General features: G+C 40.0%; 4 protein-coding genes across 5 annotated transcripts; 2 read left to right on the top strand and 2 right to left on the bottom strand.

Annotated features, from left to right (window-relative positions):
- Positions 1-893: 893 nt before the first annotated feature.
- On the bottom strand, positions 894-6,670 carry LOC134180349 (collagen alpha-1(XXIV) chain-like). Of its 2 annotated transcripts, XM_062647487.1 has the most exons (9): positions 3,985-4,413; positions 3,758-3,889; positions 3,541-3,621; positions 3,312-3,452; positions 3,187-3,258; positions 2,929-3,009; positions 1,724-1,857; positions 1,566-1,668; positions 894-1,506 (listed from the first exon to the last, which is right to left on the bottom strand). In XM_062647487.1, exons 1-9 carry the CDS (start codon positions 4,051-4,053, stop codon positions 982-984), a joined length of 1,338 nt encoding a protein of 445 aa, XP_062503471.1. In that variant the 5' UTR covers positions 4,054-4,413; the 3' UTR covers positions 894-981. The 2 variants fall into 2 exon arrangements, with proteins under 2 accessions (XP_062503471.1, XP_062503472.1); XM_062647488.1 differs by lacking the exons at positions 3,758-3,889; positions 3,985-4,413 and adding an exon at positions 6,534-6,670.
- A 371-nt stretch (positions 6,671-7,041) lies between these two features.
- LOC134179402 (collagen alpha-1(XXIV) chain-like) lies at positions 7,042-11,391 on the bottom strand. The gene is made up of 9 exons (XM_062646283.1): positions 10,188-11,391; positions 9,963-10,094; positions 9,746-9,826; positions 9,517-9,657; positions 9,392-9,463; positions 9,134-9,214; positions 7,931-8,064; positions 7,773-7,875; positions 7,042-7,713 (listed from the first exon to the last, which is right to left on the bottom strand). Exons 1-9 carry the CDS (start codon positions 10,254-10,256, stop codon positions 7,195-7,197), a joined length of 1,332 nt encoding a protein of 443 aa, XP_062502267.1. The 5' UTR covers positions 10,257-11,391; the 3' UTR covers positions 7,042-7,194.
- Positions 11,392-11,806: 415 nt separating this feature from the next.
- Positions 11,807-15,373, top strand: LOC134179404 (DNA replication complex GINS protein PSF1-like). Its single transcript, XM_062646285.1, has 8 exons — positions 11,807-11,920; positions 11,984-12,048; positions 12,611-12,706; positions 12,770-12,860; positions 13,886-13,969; positions 14,034-14,066; positions 14,123-14,197; positions 15,113-15,373. The coding sequence occupies exons 1-8, from the start codon at positions 11,846-11,848 to the stop codon at positions 15,179-15,181; spliced, it is 588 nt and encodes a 195-aa protein (XP_062502269.1). The 5' UTR covers positions 11,807-11,845; the 3' UTR covers positions 15,182-15,373.
- An 80-nt stretch (positions 15,374-15,453) lies between these two features.
- Positions 15,454-19,121, top strand: LOC134179403 (maleylacetoacetate isomerase-like). Its single transcript, XM_062646284.1, has 10 exons — positions 15,454-15,499; positions 15,560-15,611; positions 15,679-15,746; positions 16,850-16,930; positions 17,199-17,279; positions 17,338-17,385; positions 17,450-17,525; positions 18,267-18,319; positions 18,376-18,425; positions 18,836-19,121. Exons 1-10 carry the CDS (start codon positions 15,491-15,493, stop codon positions 18,963-18,965), a joined length of 648 nt encoding a protein of 215 aa, XP_062502268.1. The 5' UTR covers positions 15,454-15,490; the 3' UTR covers positions 18,966-19,121.
- The last annotated feature ends 1,371 nt before the right edge of the window (positions 19,122-20,492 follow it).

Genomic DNA, 20,492 nt, shown 5'->3' on the forward strand with positions numbered 1-20,492 from the left:
ACTCCTGCATAGATTGATCACAACTCACAAATCACTGTAGCCGCTGTCGTTCTTCAAAATAAGCTGGCAACCACAGAGCTCATGTGCATATTAAAAGCTGTGACCACCATCTACATCTGGGGTACACACCCACCACACACCACACACACACACACACACACACACACACACACACACACACACACACACACACACACACACACACACACACACACACACACACACACACACACACACACACACACACACACACACACACACACACACACACACACACACACACACACCACTTCAACTTCAACACATATAATCATAAAAAATAAGCAAAAATTGGTTGAGAAATCTGTTCTCGATTTGATCTAGAAATTTAGTGTAGATAAATAATTTTATCTTGTAGACCTACCACTCTGTTCTACTTCAGTGTATGCAGTAGCTCACACAAATGACGAACTCATGATGAACCAGCAAGCATTTTCCAGTGGCAAGACTCATGAACATTTGCCGTCACACAACGTATGCCTAGTAGACGGTCGACATGTGGGTCACGTGACATTAGAAAGTCTTGAAGTTTGGCACTGACTCAGACCGCCGCTATCTTCTCTGCCAAATACCCGTCGTAACTCATTGTCACATGTTTGCCTAACCGCATGCGCATGCTCTGTGTAACCAAATTATACTTACATTCCTAACAAATTATAGTTTGTCCTCACTACATACTCTAGTCAATTATTCATATTTGCCTAAATAAAATAGATATCAAATATTCTATTACTATTACGATATAAGCTGCAACGCAATACAAAACAATTTGTTTTGCAATTTTGCATGTAATAAACTTTTATGGTTGGAAATCAGAAACACAACAAAAGCCAATGATGTAAAGTCCTGCAAGCCCAAGGTTCACAATACTAGATGTTACATTTCATACAATGCAAACAAGATCAACATGCAACTATTCCATATGCAGTGCTGTGTGCAAAGTCAACAAAGAAATATAGCAACTGTCATTTGCACATGATGTGTTTTGGTTGAGATAGATGAAGGTAATCGACAATTCACCCAGCGACAGTCAGACATTCTCTTGTATGCATCTGTATCACAGTTGTCAATGTATACACCAAGATTCCATTTGTCAAATGTCAATCCCGGTATTCCATCTGAACGAATACTTGGCTCTGGAGGAATCCCATTTCCATTTGTGCAATGATCTGTAATTTTGACTGGATTGTTGAGTATTGCTCCACGCCATGACTTTCCCAGTTCAGAATTACGATCACCACGATATGCATACACAACTTCTCCTTCGTGATAAGCAACTGTCAATTGAACATTACCACGAACATTATCCTTGTTACCCACATTACACCAACCATCAGACAGATCAGTACATGGACGATCCACTGAACTGAAAGTACGCATGTCATCAGTTGGATTTCCAACTTGAAAATAGGAGTGTTTCCACACAAGTGCACACCCACTAGAGATCACAGAATAATCACAATAAACCTACACAAATATTTCTTAGTCAGCAAATAACAAAGTGTGATAACTACAAACATGGATACCTTTAATACCTTTACAGGTGAACGAGAATTGACTTTCTGCATAAACTGAATAGAGTTGATCTTATATTCAACAGCAGAACAAGATTCGTATGATTTCCATGATCTAATAAAAACAATAATTTACATGTTAAACCTTGAATTCACTAACAGCAGCTTACATCAGACTGATGATCTTAACCCAATGCTCAGAATCACAAAACAGCAGAGATTTATTAGTATTGTGGTAGAACAAATAACCTAATGTGCTCATGTTGCATGTACCAGCTTCATCACCAACAGACACCCTGGGAACCTAATGAGTCCAACATAAACTTGTGATACAGTAAAGTATCAATTAAATCTGACTTTTTCACTTGATTCAATTTCAATTAAATAAAACAAAGTAAACTGTAAGTTTAAATTAATCAATCTATATGGCATATTTGTATTACTATATTATCCATTACTTAGGGATACTACTAGATATTAGAGCTGTCAGTGTCAAACTTGTTGCAATTCGAATGTGTAATTCCAACGTAAGACATATTCATTTTGACTAATAATTGTTTGGTGTTGAATGTTTGCTGTTAAACTATTTGTCTACTGCTAAAGAGTAATTGCTGCTATTAATGTAATACGTACTGCTTTACCTACAACTGTAGATGAAAGATTATGTATGAATGTCAGCCTTATTACTGCTGCAGAACATACAGATGTAGTTACGAGCAAATTTGCTTAATAGCTATAGACAGCTACTAAAGTTGTACTAGAGTAAAATGAGTTGAAAGTAAACAAGCAAGTAGCCATATTCACAACTTTGAATTTGAACTGCCATTGACTTTAATTAATTGATAAAGATGAAATCATGTTGCCAGGAAATCCTGTGTTTCTACATTTCCTGCACACATTGCCCAAAGCCGTGTGGCACTTGTCAAAAGAAAGTATAAACTCAAACCTTGTTTACTGTAGACATTGCCACTGCTACACATTATAGGTATCCACAACCACGTCTGTCTAAGCTAGCTCCATTTCCCAAATCAATTACATTTTATAGTACAGTCAGACCTCGTTATTCTGATATCCAATAATCTGACATTCTCACTTTCTGACAAGATACACGTGAAACCAATATACGTGGTCACTGTGTATTTGTTATCGATAATCATACAGTCGTGTTAGTTCGACAGAAACACGAGGGACAAACATGGTCGAAATAATGAAATCTGACTGCATAGTAAATACACGAAACACTGACAATTAGTAAGTTGTAATCAAGAAAGTATAAAACATCATCTAGTTACGATACTACTATATAAAAGCTTTGCACAAGTCACATATCTGTAGTTATACATTTGACAAGAAAGTGGACAATACGTGTACATACCTTTAGTTCATTGTATAATCTTGTTACCAAACTTTCTAGCCTCTTTATTTCAGAAAATGGAGTTAATCCAGGAATGCCTTTCTAATAACACAAACAAACACGCAAAAAGTATTCTTCTGAGGCAATATTTTTGCCATTTTCTATAAGACAAGCGATTTCAAGAGACAAAACTTTCTCTCAGCAAACTATCCACCTTCACTCATGCGTAAATCTCCCTTTACAGTCTAGACAATAGCAAACAAGTAGAAACTAACTTACCTCTCCTTTGTATCCTCTAAATCCTCGCAAACCTATTGGACCCACTGGACCTCGAATGCCTTGATATCCTTTCTGCAGATACTCAATCAATGAATAATCATGCCATCAACATCATGTTTTCTTACACGACCAACTTCTCCGGCTACTCCTTTTTCACCTTTTTGTCCTACGTCACCTCGTTCTCCTTTTAATCCAACAGCACCTCGCAATCCAATGTCGCCTTTTTCCCCCTTTCGTCCAGCCTTGCCTTTCACTCCAGATACACCCTACCACCAAATATTTAAATAATATCATGAACATAAGTTCATCTAAATGCATACAGAACCTCAAAGAATTATCAAATAGTCATCTCACCTTTTCACCTGGCAGCCCAATCGACCCCTTCTGTCCTGGTTGGCCAACACGACCACGAAGACCTTGTGGGCCACCAAGACCCTACAACAGATTTACATTTGACACAATCTTACTACAACACAAAACAGCCATCCTGCAGCTTTACAGTTAAACGACAAAGTACAATTTACAGATAAACAGTCTATTCTAAGACTCCATCTAATACGTCTAAACTCACTGGATCTCCCATCCTTCCTGGTGGTCCGGGTAAGCCCCTCATCCTTCCTGGTGGTCCCGGTAAGCCCCTCTGACCGACTGGACCAGGGGGACCTCGAGGACCAGTAACAACTGATTGATATGGCAATGCTTTCTAATATCCAACAAAAAACGTTTAGCAAACAATTACTCTTGAGTGTTGAGGCCACTTTTCAATCAAACTATTTGCTAGAGAAGTTTGGATGCTACCTCTACACAAAAGATCACTTGAAGCCATGAAAATAACAGCACAATTTCCACAACAAAATGTGCTGCCATCTTGTAGAGAACAAAGAGCTGAAATGCGCAGTAACCTGTTGTTACTTCAATACAATAGACTGACACCCACACCCAGTGAGAACGAGATTACACAGAAAAGTTCAGGAAGTTCACAGTCTCAATTAGTAATCGACAAATTACACTGCAACATGAGCATGACGCGAATTAACACAACAGCTTCTGTCCATGTGAAACGAATGGCTCTTCACATGTTCTGCACATGGCGTCATTGTTTAGAAAAAATACAAAGTTATCCATTAATTAAACCACCAACAATCTGATTTCTTATGTCTAGCATTGAAGGAACACTAATGTGTAATTGCATGATTAATTAAGAGACCACACACACACTGCAGTGACCCTGACTATGTCGCTTTCACCAAATACGTGCCATCAAGACATTATCATTCTACTGTTTGAGAGTCATTGTACACACCAGAAAATAAGTGGGCTACAGCCAACCATCAGACTCTGTCCAATAATGTTCAATACACATTAGTGTATACAAACAATCACGGTCTTATGCAGTCAAACCATTATTCTATTACAGTCTAATGCTTCTAGGTTGGTCCTACAGACAGTGTGAAGATTGATTTACCAAAGACAAGTGATATGCACTGCACCAAGCACCAGCATCAATACCATAATGGCATATGCACAGTTATAATTAGAGCAATTGGGAATTGATGGTTACAGCGGCATCCAATAGACCAAGCTAAGCATGTGACTGCATTCCTTGTTTGTTGCTGACGTTGCCAAGAAAAATATGCAGAAACAAATAATCAGGCAAAATGACTTGCGCCAGCATAGGAACCGGGAGGATGGGGGGCTGAAGCCCCCTCACTCACTGTAGGAATTGAAATTTTCTGTGCTACTGACTTTTGCAATCTGTTTACGGTCTGACAAGCGAGCTTACTCGTGATGACATCCACGGTACAGCCCCCCCCCCCCCCCCCGCTCGTAAACATCTTCCTATGCCACTGACTTGTATGATTGATACCTTCAATCACTGACACAAAATGGCACTGATATCAATCAGATGATGCATTAATTAATTAATCAATTATTAAAGAATAGAGACACGAATACTTACAAACAATTGAGCTACAGACAACACACACAAACACACACACAAACACACACACACACACACACACACACACACACACACACACACACACACACATACAAATGCACACACAATGCACACACAATGCACACACAAACGCGTGCACACACACACACACACACACACACACACACACACACACACACAAACACACACACACACACACACACACACGGACATGGACAAATGGATATGACTTTCAGTATTGTACTGAAGATAGCACACCCACCTATTTCTAGGTGGGGTCTTTGGTGCTATTCAGAGTTTTAGGCCGAACTAACATACCCCTAAGTGCCAGAGCATCCAAGGGCACTAACTTTGGCGCAGCCTCGGGACTGGACCTGAAGCCCACACCTACCGTCCGTTGCGTGACGTTCTGCCAAGCCAGTGGTTTTATCCACCCCAGTCAATGACCAGGTACTCATCTATACTCCGAGGTCGAGAGAGGCAATTGCGTGTGAGTTTCTTGCCTAAGAGAATTACGCCTGTGCCCTTCCTGTACTTGAACTCATGACCCAATGGTCCCGGATGTTTCCATTCTTCAAATGCAACTCACTAACCAATTGAGCTACAGACGCCACACACACACACACACACACACACACACACACACACACACACACACACACACACACACACACACACACACACATGGACAAATGGACAAACGTTAAGCCCTCCACATCTTTCGACGTCGACCTTGAGATCAGTTGCGGAGACAGCTCCCTGCCTCTAGAGACAGGGCCTCCATGCGCTACGTGGAGGCTTAGGGCCAGCGCTACAATCCACCTGGAGCTTGGCCAGAGTCATCCAGGGGCACTGACAATGGCGCAGCTCTGGGACTGGACACCAAGGCCCACAAGTACCCGTCTGCTGTATGCTGTTGCTGCCAAGCCAGCGGTCATGTCCACCCCAGTCAATGACCAGGTACTCATTTATACTCCTGAGTCGAGAGAAGCAAGTGTGGGTGAGTTTCTTGCTCAAGAAAACTGCAACAGTGTCGCCTCCACCAGGATCAAACCTTCAACCCTCATCACGGAATACAAGATCCCGGATGTCATCACCAACGCTCTACCATCTGCTCCACCGCGCCACGCGCCACACACACACACACACACACACACACACACACACACACACACACACACACACACACACACACACACACACACACACACACACACACACACACACACACTTCAACTTCAACACATATAATCATAAAACAAATAAGTAAAACTTGGTTGAGAAATCTGTTCTTGATTTGATCAACCAGAAATTTAGTGTAGATAAATAATTTTATCTTGTAGACCTACCACTCTGTTCTACTTCAGCGTAAGCAGTAACTCACACAAACGACGAACTCATGATCAACCAGCAAGCATTTTCCAGTGGCAAGACTCATGAACATTTGCCGTCAGACAACGTATGCATACTATGACGGTCGACATATGGGTCACGTGACATTAGAAAGTCCTCAAGTTTGGCTCTGACTCAGACCGCCACTATCTTCTCTGTCAAATACCCGTCGTACTCGTTGTCTCACGTTTGTCTAAGCGCATGCGCATGCTCTGTGTAACCAAATTAAGTACAGTACAGTACTCTGTACGATTATGGATATCTCACTTAATTAAATTAAACTGTATTGAGAACATAGGATTGAATAGATTGAAAGAGCAAATTGGAAGAAGCTGATTATCTTGTGTACAAATTAACTGTTAGGAAGAAGAAGCATATGCCGGCAGTTGCCTGCTGGTCAAAGTTCGGTTGCAAATAGCTATCAAATATTCTATTATAACAACCTATAGGCTAGCAATACAAAACAATTTGTTTGTTATTGCAATTTTCACGTACTAAACGTTTATGGTTGGGAATCAGAAACACAACAAAAGCCAATGATGCTGTGAAGTCCTGACAAGAAAGACCAAGGTTCACAATACTAGATGTTACATTTCATACAATGCAAACAAGAACAACATGCAACTATCCCATGCAGTGTGCTGTGTGCAAAGTCAACAAAGAAATATAGCAACTGTCATTTGTACATGATGTGTTTTGGATGAGATAGATGAAGGTAAATGACAGTTCTCCCAACGACAGTCAATCATACTCTTGTATCGATCTGTGTCACAGTTACCAGTGTATACACCAGGTTTATTTTTGTCAAATGTCAATCCTGGTGTGTAAGCTATAGATGGCTCTGGAGGTACCCCATTATGGTAAGTGCAATGATCTGAAATTTTGACTGAATTGTTGAGTATTGCTCCACGCCATGACTTTCCCAGTTCAGAATTACGATCACCACGATATGCATACACAACTTCTCCTTCATGATAAGCAACTGTCAATTGAACATTACCACGAACATTATCCTTGTTACCCACATTACACCAACCATCAGACAGATCAGTACATGGACGATCCACTGAACTGAAAGTACGCATGTCATCAGTTGGATTTCCAACTTGAAAATAGGAGTGTTTCCACACAAGTGCACACCCACTAGAGATCACAGAATAATCACAATAAACCTACACAAATATTTCTTAGTCAGCAAATAACAAAGTGTGATAACTACAAACATGGATACCTTTAATACCTTTACAGGTGAACGAGAATTGACTTTCTGCATAAACTGAATAGAGTTGATCTTATATTCAACAGCAGAACAAGATTCGTATGATTTCCATGATCTAATGAAAACAATAATTTACATGTTAAACCTTGAATTCACTAACAGCAGCTTACATCAGACTGATGATCTTAACCCAATGCTCAGAATCACAAAACAGCAGAGATTTATTAGTATTGTGGTAGAACAAATAACCTAATGTGCTCATGTTGCATGTACCAGCTTCATCACCAACAGACACCCTGGGAACCTAATGAGTCCAACATAAACTTGTGATACAGTAAAGTATCAATTAAATCTGACTTTTTCACTTGATTCAATTTCAATTAAATAAAACAAAGTAAACTGTAAGTTTAAATTAATCAATCTATATGGCATATTTGTATTACTATATTATCCATTACTTAGGGATACTACTAGATATTAGAGCTGTCAGTGTCAAACTTGTTGCAATTCGAATGTGTAATTCCAACGTAAGACATATTCGTTTTGACTAATAATTGTTTGGTGTTGAAATGTTTGCTGTTAAACTATGTCTACTGCTAAAGAGTAATTGCTGCTATTAATGTAATACGTACTGCTTTACCTACAACCCTAGATGAAAGATTATGTATGAATGTCAGCCTTATTACTGCTGCAGAACATACAGATGTAGTTACGAGCAAATTTGCTTAATAGCTATAGACAGCTACTAAAGTTGTACTAGAGTAAAATAAGTTGAAAGTAAACAAGCAAGTAGCCATATTCACAACTTTGAATTTGAACTGCCATTGACTTTAATTAATTGATAAAGATGAAATCATGTTGCCAGGAAATCCTGTGTTTCTACATTTCCTGCACACATTGCCCAAAGCCGTGTGGCACTTGTCAAAAAAACTACAAACTCATACCTTGTTTACTGTAGACATTGCCACTGCTATACATTATAGGTATCCACAACCACGTCTGTCTAAGCTAGCTCCATTTCCCAAATCAATTACATTTTATAGTACAGTCAGACCTCGTTATTCTGATATCCAATAATCTGACATTCTCACTTTCTGACAAGATACACGTGAAACCAATATACGTGGTCACTGTGTATTTGTTACTGATAATCATACAGTCGTGTTAGTTCGACAGAAACACGAGGGACAAACATGGTCGAAATAATGAAGTCTGACTGCATAGTAAATACACGAAACACTGACAATTAGTAAGTTGTAATCAAGAAAGTATAAAACATCATCTAGTTACGATACTACTATATAAAAGCTTTGCACAAGTCACATATCTGTAGTTATACATTTGACAAGAAAGTGGACAATACGTGTACATACCTTCAGTTCATTGTACAATCTTGTTACCAAACTTTCTAGCCTCTTTATTTCAGAAAATGGAGTTAGTCCAGGAATGCCTTTCTAATAACACAAACAAACAAGCAAAAACTATTCCTTGGAGACAATATTCTTGCCACTTTCTATAAGACAAGCGATTTCAAGAGACAAAACTTTCTCTCAGCAAACTATCCACCTTCACTCATGCGTAAATCTCCCTTTACAGTCTAGACAATAGCAAACAAGTAGAAACTAACTTACCTCTCCTTTGTATCCTCTAAATCCTCGCAAACCTATTGGACCCACTGGACCTCGAATGCCTTGATATCCTTTCTGCAGATACTCAATCAATGAATAATCATGCCATCAACATCATGTTTTCTTACACGACCAACTTCTCCGGCTACTCCTTTTTCACCTTTTTGTCCTACGTCACCTCGTTCTCCTTTTAATCCAACAGCACCTCGCAATCCAATGTCGCCTTTTTCCCCCTTTCGTCCAGCCTTGCCTTTCACTCCAGATACACCCTACCACCAAATATTTAAATAATATCATGAACATAAGTTCATCTAAATGCATACAGAACCTCAAAGAATTATCAAATAGTCATCTCACCTTTTCACCTGGCAGCCCAATCGACCCCTTCTGTCCTGGTTGGCCAACACGACCACGAAGACCTTGTGGGCCACCAAGACCCTACAACAGATTTACATTTGACACAATCTTACTACAACACAAAACAGCCATCCTGCAGCTTTACAGTTAAACGACAAAGTACAATTTACAGATAAACAGTCTATTCTAAGACTCCATCTAATACGTCTAAACTCACTGGATCTCCCATCCTTCCTGGTGGTCCGGGTAAGCCCCTCATCCTTCCTGGTGGTCCAGGTAAGCCCCTCTGACCGACTGGACCAGGGGGACCTCGAGGACCAGTAACAACTGATTGATATGGCAATGCTTTCTAATATCCAACAGAAAACGTTTAGCAAACAATTACTCTTGAGTGTTGAGGCCACTTTTCAATCAAACTATTTGCTAGAAGTTTGGATGCTACCTCTACACAAAAGATCACTTGAAGCCATGAAAATAAGAGCACAATTTCCACAACAAAATGTGCTGCCATCTTGTAGAGAACAAAGAGCTGAAATGCGCAGTAACCTGTTGTTACTTCAATACAATAGACTGACACCCACACCCAGTGAGAACGAGATTACACAGAAAAGTTCAGGAAGTTCACAGTCTCAATTAGTAATCGACAAATTACACTGCAACATGAGCATGACGCGAATTAACACAACAGCTTCTGTCCATGTGAAATGAATGGCTCTTCACATGTTCTGCACATGGCGTCATTGTTTAGAAAAAATACAAAGTTATCCATTAATTAAACCACCAACAATCTGATTTCTTATGTCTAGCATTGAAGGAACACTAATGTGTAATTGCATGATTAATTAAGAGACCACACACACACTGCAGTGACCCTGACTATGTCGCTTTCACCAAATACATGTCATCAGGACATTATCATTCTACTGTTTGAGAGTCATTGTACACACCAGAAAATAGATGGGCTACAGCCAACCATCAGACTCTGTCCAATAATGTTCAATACACAATAGTGTATACAAACAATCACGGTCTTATGCAGTCAAACCATTATTCTATTACAGTCTAATGCTTCTAGGTTGGTCCTACAGACAGTGTGAAGATTGATTTATCAAAGACAAGTGATACGCACTGCACCAAGCACCAGCATCAATACCATAATGGCATATGCACAGTTATAATTAGAGAAATTAGGAATCGATGGTTAAAGCAGCATCCAATAGACCAAGCTAAGCATGTAACTGCATTCCTTGTTTGTTGCTGACGTTGCCAAGAAAAATATGCAGAAACAAATAATCAGGCAAAATGACTTGCGCCAGCGTAGGAACCGGGGGATGGGGGGCTGAATCCCCCCTCACTCACTGTAGGAATTGAAATTTTCTGTGCTACTGACTTTTGCAATCTGTTTACGATCTGACAAGCGAGCTTACTGATGATGACATCCACGGTACAGGCCCCCGCTCGTGAACATCTTCCTACCCCACTGACTTGTATGATTGATACCTTCAATCACTGACACAAATGGCACTGATATCAATCAGATAATGCATTAATTAATTAATCAATTATTAAAGAATAGAGACACGAATAATTACAAACAATTGAGCTACAGACAACACACACAAACACACACACACACACACACACACACACACACACACACAAATGCATGCACACACAAACACGCGCGCACACACACAAACACGCGCGCACACACATAAACGCGCGCGCGCGCACGCACGCACGCACGCACACACACACACACACACACACACACACACACACACGTACACACACACACGTACACACACATCTAAATAAGATACCAACTAGAATCTAAGATAGAACTATTTCTAGACGCATTTTTCCCGTAGTCCTTCAAGACTAGGTAACAATCAAACAAATTCAAACAGCAACAACAACAACAACAGATCTATTAACTAACTATTTATAGTCAACTTAATTAAGAATCAGCAACAAATCACCAGGAACTGGTCATCTGTTTCATTTCAAGTCGGCGGTTCGGTTGTCCTTGTCAGTTTACCTGCGTTCTGCGCACGTTAACGCACGTTAGCTTTACCAAATCTAAAAGCTGTTGCCAGGATGTTTGGTGAAAAGGCATTAGAGCTTATACGTGAGCTGCAGCGTTGCACCGGCGGCACTTTGGCACCATACAACGTACGTCGCACAGTCACGTTTGTTTTTTTGCAGACTAACTAATATAACTGTTTGTATGTTCAGGAGGATGGTGTACGTCAAGTTTTAGAAGAAATGAGAGCACTGTTTGAACAAAATCAGCGAGATGTGTATGAAATAGAATCGTTTATAATGGCTAAAGAAGCCGTGTTTGCTAGTGGGCACTTGTGTTGGCGTCTACCACAAATTGTGTGTTTGATTCGACTGTTTGGTGTCTGTGGAGTCACTGAGCTCTTTTACTTGTGTTTGTCTTGTGCTCACGTTTGGGAGATGTTGCAATGTGTAGTATTGACTGAATTTGTTAAACGACTAGGAATGAATGACTAAGTTTTATATGTCAGAGTGATGTGGTTCTATCGTCGTCCTGTCATTTGTTTCTCTCTGTCTGTCTGTCTGTCTGTCTGTCTCTCTGTCTCTCTGTGTCTCTGTCTGTCTGTCTGTCTGTCTCTCTGTCTCTCCGTCTCTCTCTCTCTGTCTCTGTCTGTCTTGTCTCTCTGTTTGTCTGTCTGGTGTTCCTCTTACTTTCATTTGTTTATCTGTCTGCATGCGTCTCTGTCTCTCTGTCTTTCTGTCTCTCTATTTCTCTGTGTGTATATCTGTCTGTCTGTCTCTTTGCTTACATAATATGATGTGTGAAAATTAACACTGACGTTTAGTTGCTTGAATTTGTAGGCGGGATACTGCAGAAGGCCAGGAAGGATTGTATGCTTCAATTTATTTAAGACATGCGAGTCTGGAGAGAAACCAACGTTGCCTTCTAGCTTACATGCAAGTCGTCAACAAATAACAGACACAATAATTGTTACTGACTAATGTCTTTGTGTTCAATAGATACGAGAGAATGTTGAGATTGGCACATTTTCGATGGGAATTTGGCAGCGTTTTACCACGTGATGTGCAACTGAATCTACATGATCAGGAGGTAATATGACAACCAAATTCTTGTACAGTACACCCTCGATTATCACAGTGCACCCTCGATTATCCGGACTTCTCTGGAGACAAGTTAGAAGTCCGGATAATCGAGTGTCCGGATAATCAATAGTTGATGGATATTAACTAATTTTCCTTTACTATACAACACCACACTCTGTTTCCACACTTACTGTACATTCATGTCACTAGAAGAGTCATTAATTAACAGCTGCCTATTTATTTTGTAGATTATTCGTTCTCTGTTATGTATTTGCTCATCTGTGAGAGGCTGTACCTACAGCGTACGTATTAGTATGAAGTGAATATAGTTCTTTTATCCGGGAACGGAAAACTGGGGGGACAGAATTTGTCCGGATAATTGAAAGTCTGGATAATCGAGGGTGTACTGTACCTGTAGGAAAAAATCTTTGTAGATAGGTTGTGAGATTACAAGGTATGTCATGTACCAGTGCATGGCAAATTGTGCTGGTCTTTGGTTCAGGGAATTTTGTGTTATTCTCTACTGTCTGCATTCAGTTGTAGATAGAAGTTAATCTAGTTCTTTTCTAGAAATGTTTGCTGAACAAGTCTTGTAGCCTCTGGTGTAATGTATGCATATACGAGTTCTTTGAAAGCTTAATTGAATGTCCCTGCTATGTATCGTATATCTTCAAACTGAACAACATGCTCAATATAGTGCGACATGCTCCAATGCAACAACATTCTAGAACACTATTAAAACATTACAACAACGACGTACTTAAGCAGAACGACACTCTAGCACATGCTGTTTAGTGTTGGTAATTTGCTGCTAGACATCATCTTATCTGACTGGTATTAGACTACACTTGACAACCAGAGACAGTTGAACATGCTCGAATAGTACAACGTGCTCCAATAGAATGCCACTGTAGGACGACACTGAAATATTACAATGACTTGTCATTCAATTTGAATAAGTACCATACATGTATACAGTAAATGTAACCTCATGTGTACCTTACGTTCTAGTTGTCATGTTTTGTTCTGTAGATGCAGTGGTTTGGTTCTTACAGTAGAAATTTGGTAAGCTACATGCGATCTGTTGGTGGTGGTGTGGGGCTTGATATAACACAGGCAAGTTTTAGGCAAACAGACCAATCAGTGAGTTCTTTCGATGATATTTATGATATACTTTTAGGATACCAAACCTCCTAAGAGTCTATACGTTCAGGTTTTTGTGTATCAAGCATTACGATTGTGTGTTGAATGGCATGAGTTGTGTGGCAGGTTCGTTGCATGGTAGACTATGGCGAGTTTGAGACTGAAGATGGGACAGTAGTATTATTAAAGAAGAACTCACAGGTAAAGTCGATGTATAAATTAGAGGGCTCATAGCTGTGGAAGTGAGGGTGTAAGCACAGCTTTAGTCAGTAGTAGTACTGTACTCACTGGCATGTAATACAGCTCAACAGCAGAGGAAGCAAATTAAAAAGTGGTCAGGCCTAACGCGCGCTGAGAGGCGTGGTCTTAACACTAAAAAAGATTTGCTTCCAGCTGTATTACAGTCACAGACACTGTACCTCGGAAACCCTAGTGCATTGTACACCGTGCAGCCATAGTACCTTATGGATCAAACAGTGTTCGTCAAATATGGCCGGGCTCAGACCATGCAATGCAGTCTTTGATAAATATATTACCTATTTAATTGTGTATACCCCTAAACAGGAAGTAGACTGGCAAATGTACACTTTATGAAAAGTGGTCTGGCCATGGCCTGACCAGCCTGACCGGTTCCGCCACCCCTGATGCTTGAGTTTTACTTGGCAAGTTCTTGTGAGTGACTTTGTAGTGAGCTGTATTCATGTTTCAGCTATTAAAAGTGAAACGTCAGGCTAGTAAGCTATACACATACCTGTAATTGCAACTGCTAGTCTCTAGCTTATTGATTCAATGGTTTACTCATACTAAGTGGCAAAAACAGGTACTTGAGAAAGATTTTCTATATGGCATCAATGCATAACAGTTGGTCAAGACAATAGACTGAAGAGAGAAGCATTGGCATCATTGTCCTGGAAGCTAATGATGTTTAGTAGCCATTTGTGGTTTTTGTAGTTATAATCAGCCTTATCAACAGAGATTGATTTGTACAATACTACTTTCTGACAAACTTAATAATTGTTGCCTGATTTCACGAGTTGTGGTTATGTAGTACTGTAGACTGCAGAATAGATCGGAGAGTGAAATTTTTCTGTAATTCTGTTTCTTCTCATGTGATAGCATTATGTCAGACGGTCTCATTGTGAACATCTCATCAGGCAAGGCATTTTGGAGCACATACTGTCATAGCACATTCAATTGGGACAAGGCTGGTGTTGCCTGTTACTGTACAGATGATTTTGCGTTTACGCATTTGCTGATTGACTTGCATGACGATAGCTATATATAGTGTATGTAATATGTGATGTATTGATTTGCAAGTCATGTACATGTCTTTGCTTGTGTACAGAAACAATAACAGAAATAGATAATTTAGACTATTTCAAACCATCATTAATTAATTGGTCGCCATTGCTTGCTTTAGGTGCGCAAACCGGTCTGGCCACCCGAGGCAACACGACGTTAGCGCGCGTTAGCAACTTTTTTGTTTTGAAAGTCATGTCGAAGGTGAGGTGTTGTGACCTCCGCTTGATCATACGTTTCTCACACGATGAGTGCATTTCTTAGCCTATTCTGTATTCGTACTTTAGGAGCTCTTGCTCGTGGCGTGTCAGGATTGGTCGGTTATCATCGAATTTCGTGTGCAGATTTGTCTCTGTCTCTAATACTTGCATGTTGTGTAATAGCATTGGCGATAAAAGGTATTGAGTATGAATACAGAGCTATCTCTTTGATCAAAGATGGCGGCCAGCAGGTTTGACATCAATGCATAGCCTCGCGTAGCCAGACCTTTTCCGGCGTTGGTATCCGGAAGAAGTCTGGTAAAAAAAGGTTTTGACAGTTACCGCACTACTGCAAAATTCCACGGTTCCTTTGCATATTATACAACTGTATGTGTACTGTTGCTTATTCGAATGACACAAAGGTGTCAGCTGACCTTGATTAATGATTCAACTTCTTTGACAACATCAGCTGACCCTAATAACGCAAATTCCATGACACAACTTCCGTGACGCACCTTTCTGACGCTGATGTTAATGACAACCCCCACGCAATAGTTTAGTTGCAGAATGACCCAACATCTGGTGATGGACACTGTGGGTTGGCAACATCTGGTGATGGACACTGTGGTTTGGCGCATTATTGGCGAGCAAAGCGAGCCTTTCTCTTGTCATGTCAATTGAGGTCGAGATATTTATATATTTATATATTTATATATTTATATGCGTATGTCAGCACTTGTTTTATGGATTTACGGCAAAACGGAGAAAACGGATCAACAAAACGATGATGCTAGATAAATGCAATTTTGACTCTGTAACTTTGAGCTAAAAATTGAAACAAGGGTTCCTTTCAAGGGGTCGACTCAATTATAGTTTCTTGGTGAGAAGAGTGAAATGACTCTCGATTTTGCTTTCGTACGCGACTAATAAGGAAATAACACTGACGAGTGACAAAAGGAATTGAAAAAGCTTGAGGAAGAGAAAAGTCTGTTTACTGAGTTTCCGCACGTTAGTTTGACAGAAATTATTGCTATGCAACCATTGTTACATGCTACCGACCGTTGTTATGCGACTAGCTAAGTAAACGAGTAAGAGGATTGAAGTGTGAACGAAGAATTGAAGACAACTAGAAGAAAATCAACTGAAAGTCTGTTTCCTGAGTTCCTGCGTTTGTTTGACAGAAACTATTGCTACATAATGCAACCATTGTTACGCGAATAGGTAAAGACAGAACACCATCGCTCACCAAACACAATGCTAACCGAGCATTTACTAGTTATATAGATTATTAATAATTAATTAATTGGTATACGATCAGGCTATTGTATTGACTGCGTTTGTGTTACTGTTCCAGAAATCTGACGAGTTCAAGAAGATCAATGATCAATGTGCTGTACCTGCATTAATAATAGATGGTCACACTCTTGCTCAGTCAGTAAGTCACACACACACACTGACACACACACACACACACACACACACACACACACACACACACACACACACACACACACACACACACACAGGGATTGTCGTGTAATACAGGAACCTGGCTTTGTCGTGTAGTAGGGGAACCGGGCACGACAGCTAGGCTTGTATAATCGCGAGAGAGTCTTGTACAAGACTACAACTACACTACATTTATAATTTGCAAAAATTTGTAAAATATGATACAAAATAGATTGGGATATTTGGTGTGTTAGCTAGCAATCATTGAATATCTTGATGAGACCAGACCATCACCATCGATTCTTCCAAGAGATGATAGTTTTAAGCGAGCTCAAGTATGCACATTGATCGTGCAAGTCGTTTGTTTAACGTGTGTTAGTGTATTGTTAACAGGTCAGACGGATTGCTGACTGTATTGCATGTGATATTCAACCCATCCAAGTATGTTGTCGTCATCGTGATGCACTTGTATCATTCCAACTAAAAATAGGTTTGAATTCTACAGAATTTGGGTGTTCTCCAGTATGTCGGAGATTCGAAAGCTGAATGGGGTCACCACTGGATTGACAGAGGCTTTCAAGGTAGTCAGTTGTCTTGAAATATGTACTCACATTACATCAGACCTGCTCAAGTCATAAGTTATCCTTACATGAATAGTAGCTAGGTGATATTCTGTTTACTTGCCAGTTGCATTGTTAGTAGCATGTATGTATGAATTACCATACTTTGTGATGGTGTCAGTAGTTGACTGAACATGGTGGTATGCCCCTTTTTCTGTTGCTCTGCCTTTAGGCAATGGAATAATGTTATTTGTTATTAGGTGTCTAGCAGCAGTAGACTGATTCAGTTTTCATGTTAGTAATATGGGAGTTCTTGTGACTGCTGTTTCTCTGTTTCGTTGGCATTTGTTAATTGCAGTGCTTTGCTCGTGTGATCTCTTGTTGTAAGGAAGTGCAGTGATTGTTTGTCAACTTCTAGAAGAATGTTATAGTGAGAGATTTGTAGTACAGATGTAATTAATGCATTAGACGTACAAGTGAGCTGAATCCAGTGAGTCTCAAATTTTGTTTGATGACAGTAACCTGACAGCAGCGTCTGCTCTTAATTAAGTTAACTTAACATATTGCCCAGTGGCCTTCTGGCTAATAGCATATTATTATTAGAGAAGAGAACATGACCTTACATTGATTAGAAAATTAGCATCTAAAAGTTTGTGTTGGCTGCTGCTGCTAAGGAAATTCATTGTCTTAACATATTTTAATGAGTATCACATAGGCTTATAGTTTAACGTATTTTCATTGTAATGGTACGTTGTATTGCAGCTCTTGAAAGCATGCTCTCCAGTACTGCAGGGAAGTATTGTGTAGGAGACGAGGTAGGTGATACTGATTTTACATGTGTTCAGTTTTTTGTTATGTATCGTGTGGATAGGTTTCAATGGCTGATCTCTGTTTGGTTCCACAAGTTTATAATGGCAACAGGTACACTAGCACACACACACACACAGACACACACACACACACACACACACACACACACACACACACACACACACACACACACACACAGACACACACTTGCACATGCACACATGCACCATCTAGAGCATTACAAAGAAACACACATAATGCAACACTCACTAACACTGTGGAAATACCATATCGGTAATACCCTTCTTGGTATATGGTTATGTCTATATCGGATTAATGTCTTCAGAGAAGAAACGTTTAGTTGCTTTTCAAGTTTCCATAAGATTGTAGCTAGACAATGGTCTAGGTGAAATGAGTAATATCTAATAATGAACATCCTATTGAAACATACTTTGCAAAAGTAGTAAATGAAGGATTACTCATTTTGAGTTTATGACATTTTTGATCTTGTGCAAATGCAGGTTCAACGTTGATATGTCTAAGTACCCTATCATTTCTCGTATTAACGAGTCTCTCTTGGAATTGGATGCCTTCCAAGTATCTCATCCATCTAGGCAACCCGACTGTCCTGAAGACCTTCGATCTGCTTGATTGGTACATTTGGTAATATTAACTAATATGCTTTGTGACATGACTGACAGTTTCTAGCTGACTGTGTAGTAGCTACTATGCTGTTTAGCCAGAGTTATGATCATTGGAACTTCTTCAGGGAGTTTGTTTGTCATCAAGAAATGTTTTTCCATGCAAGTGATCAAAACTCACCAGTATATGCTGTTCTTTTCCATGCTTTTAATGTCATAGTTGTACCACTTGAACACTAGATTACAGTACTGTACACTGCTACTCCTCTGGTTCTCCATAGTCAGTAGTCACTAAAAAGGTCCATCATCGCAATAATTTAGTCTTTTTTAAAGTTCACCAGAAATGACATTCTCATTGTCTGATGAGTTACTAAATTAACAATGAAGGCATGTTGGGCATTCCATATGTGATCTGTTTTGATCTGTATAAGGCTATGAAGTTAATGTGATTTGTATCAATGTGTGAATATTAAATGGTTGCTAATTTGCGTTTGTTTTCTAATTGGCTATTTGAATTGCGTTCAAATTGTCAACAAGGGAGTTTTAGCTTACTTATTCTGGATGAACCTTGCTGTGTCTCTTTGGCATATTGAAATGTAGTTTTCGAATCTTTTGCTGACAATGTGGAGAGCTACAGTAGGAGAAGGGACACTCAGCATCAATTGAATCTTACAGTAGACTCTGCATAAAGATAATTGGGTCATGCCGGAAGGAGGTCATTACTCTGCAAGAGTCATTGGAAGCATAAATTCCTGTCAACTGCGAGCTGTAAACTAACACTACTTTCTTCTTCACGTCTCCGGCGGTAAACTTCACTCACCAACTTCAAGAGATATGGGAGCATCCCATATGTTGTGTGTGGTCTTTACGCAAATTGCTTTCTACCCACTGGTTCCCTCGCCCCATGGTAGTTCGAATTCGCGTCTTCGCCTGTCTACAAGCCTCGCTAGTATTACAGAGGACTTCTGTATCCTACTAGTACAGCGTACGCGGAGGGAAGTAGCTGTCTCAAATTGTGCATATACGTAGCTAGGGTGTGAGTTTGCATAGACCAACACTTTCCAAGGGACGTGCCACCTGTAGACGCACGAGTTCTGTATCAGAATCATTTTGGTGTGTTTTAGTTTTGGATTCAGCTCTTCCTTACTCTGTCAAACCTGCCTCTGTCCATGAGCGTCCAGTGGGTTTATAACAGGGTTGTTTCTGTTAGAACTTCTAGCATCTTCTAGTCTGTAGCTACGAATCGTAGGATAGTGGGTCTCCTAGCATTCTTTCTTTTCTCCTCAAATTACTTGTGCGTGTAGCCACATCGCAAATTCTGTAGTTAGCAACTAGCTACTGAATTTACTATTGGACGAGTCCTGCACAATGACATGTAGGACTGTGGAGGTGGGTAAGACCGCTCGTTGGAACCACATCTAACCTTACCGACTTGAGACACGAGATAACGCGAAGAAAGCGCCAATTAGAGACAAACCGCTAGATAATGTGGCCATGGTGTAGTAAGGTCATCCGGATGAAACTATTCATTCATTAA

Source organism: Corticium candelabrum, chromosome 5, assembly GCF_963422355.1.
Source record: "Corticium candelabrum chromosome 5, ooCorCand1.1, whole genome shotgun sequence".
NCBI classification, from domain to species: domain Eukaryota; kingdom Metazoa; phylum Porifera; class Homoscleromorpha; order Homosclerophorida; family Plakinidae; genus Corticium; species Corticium candelabrum.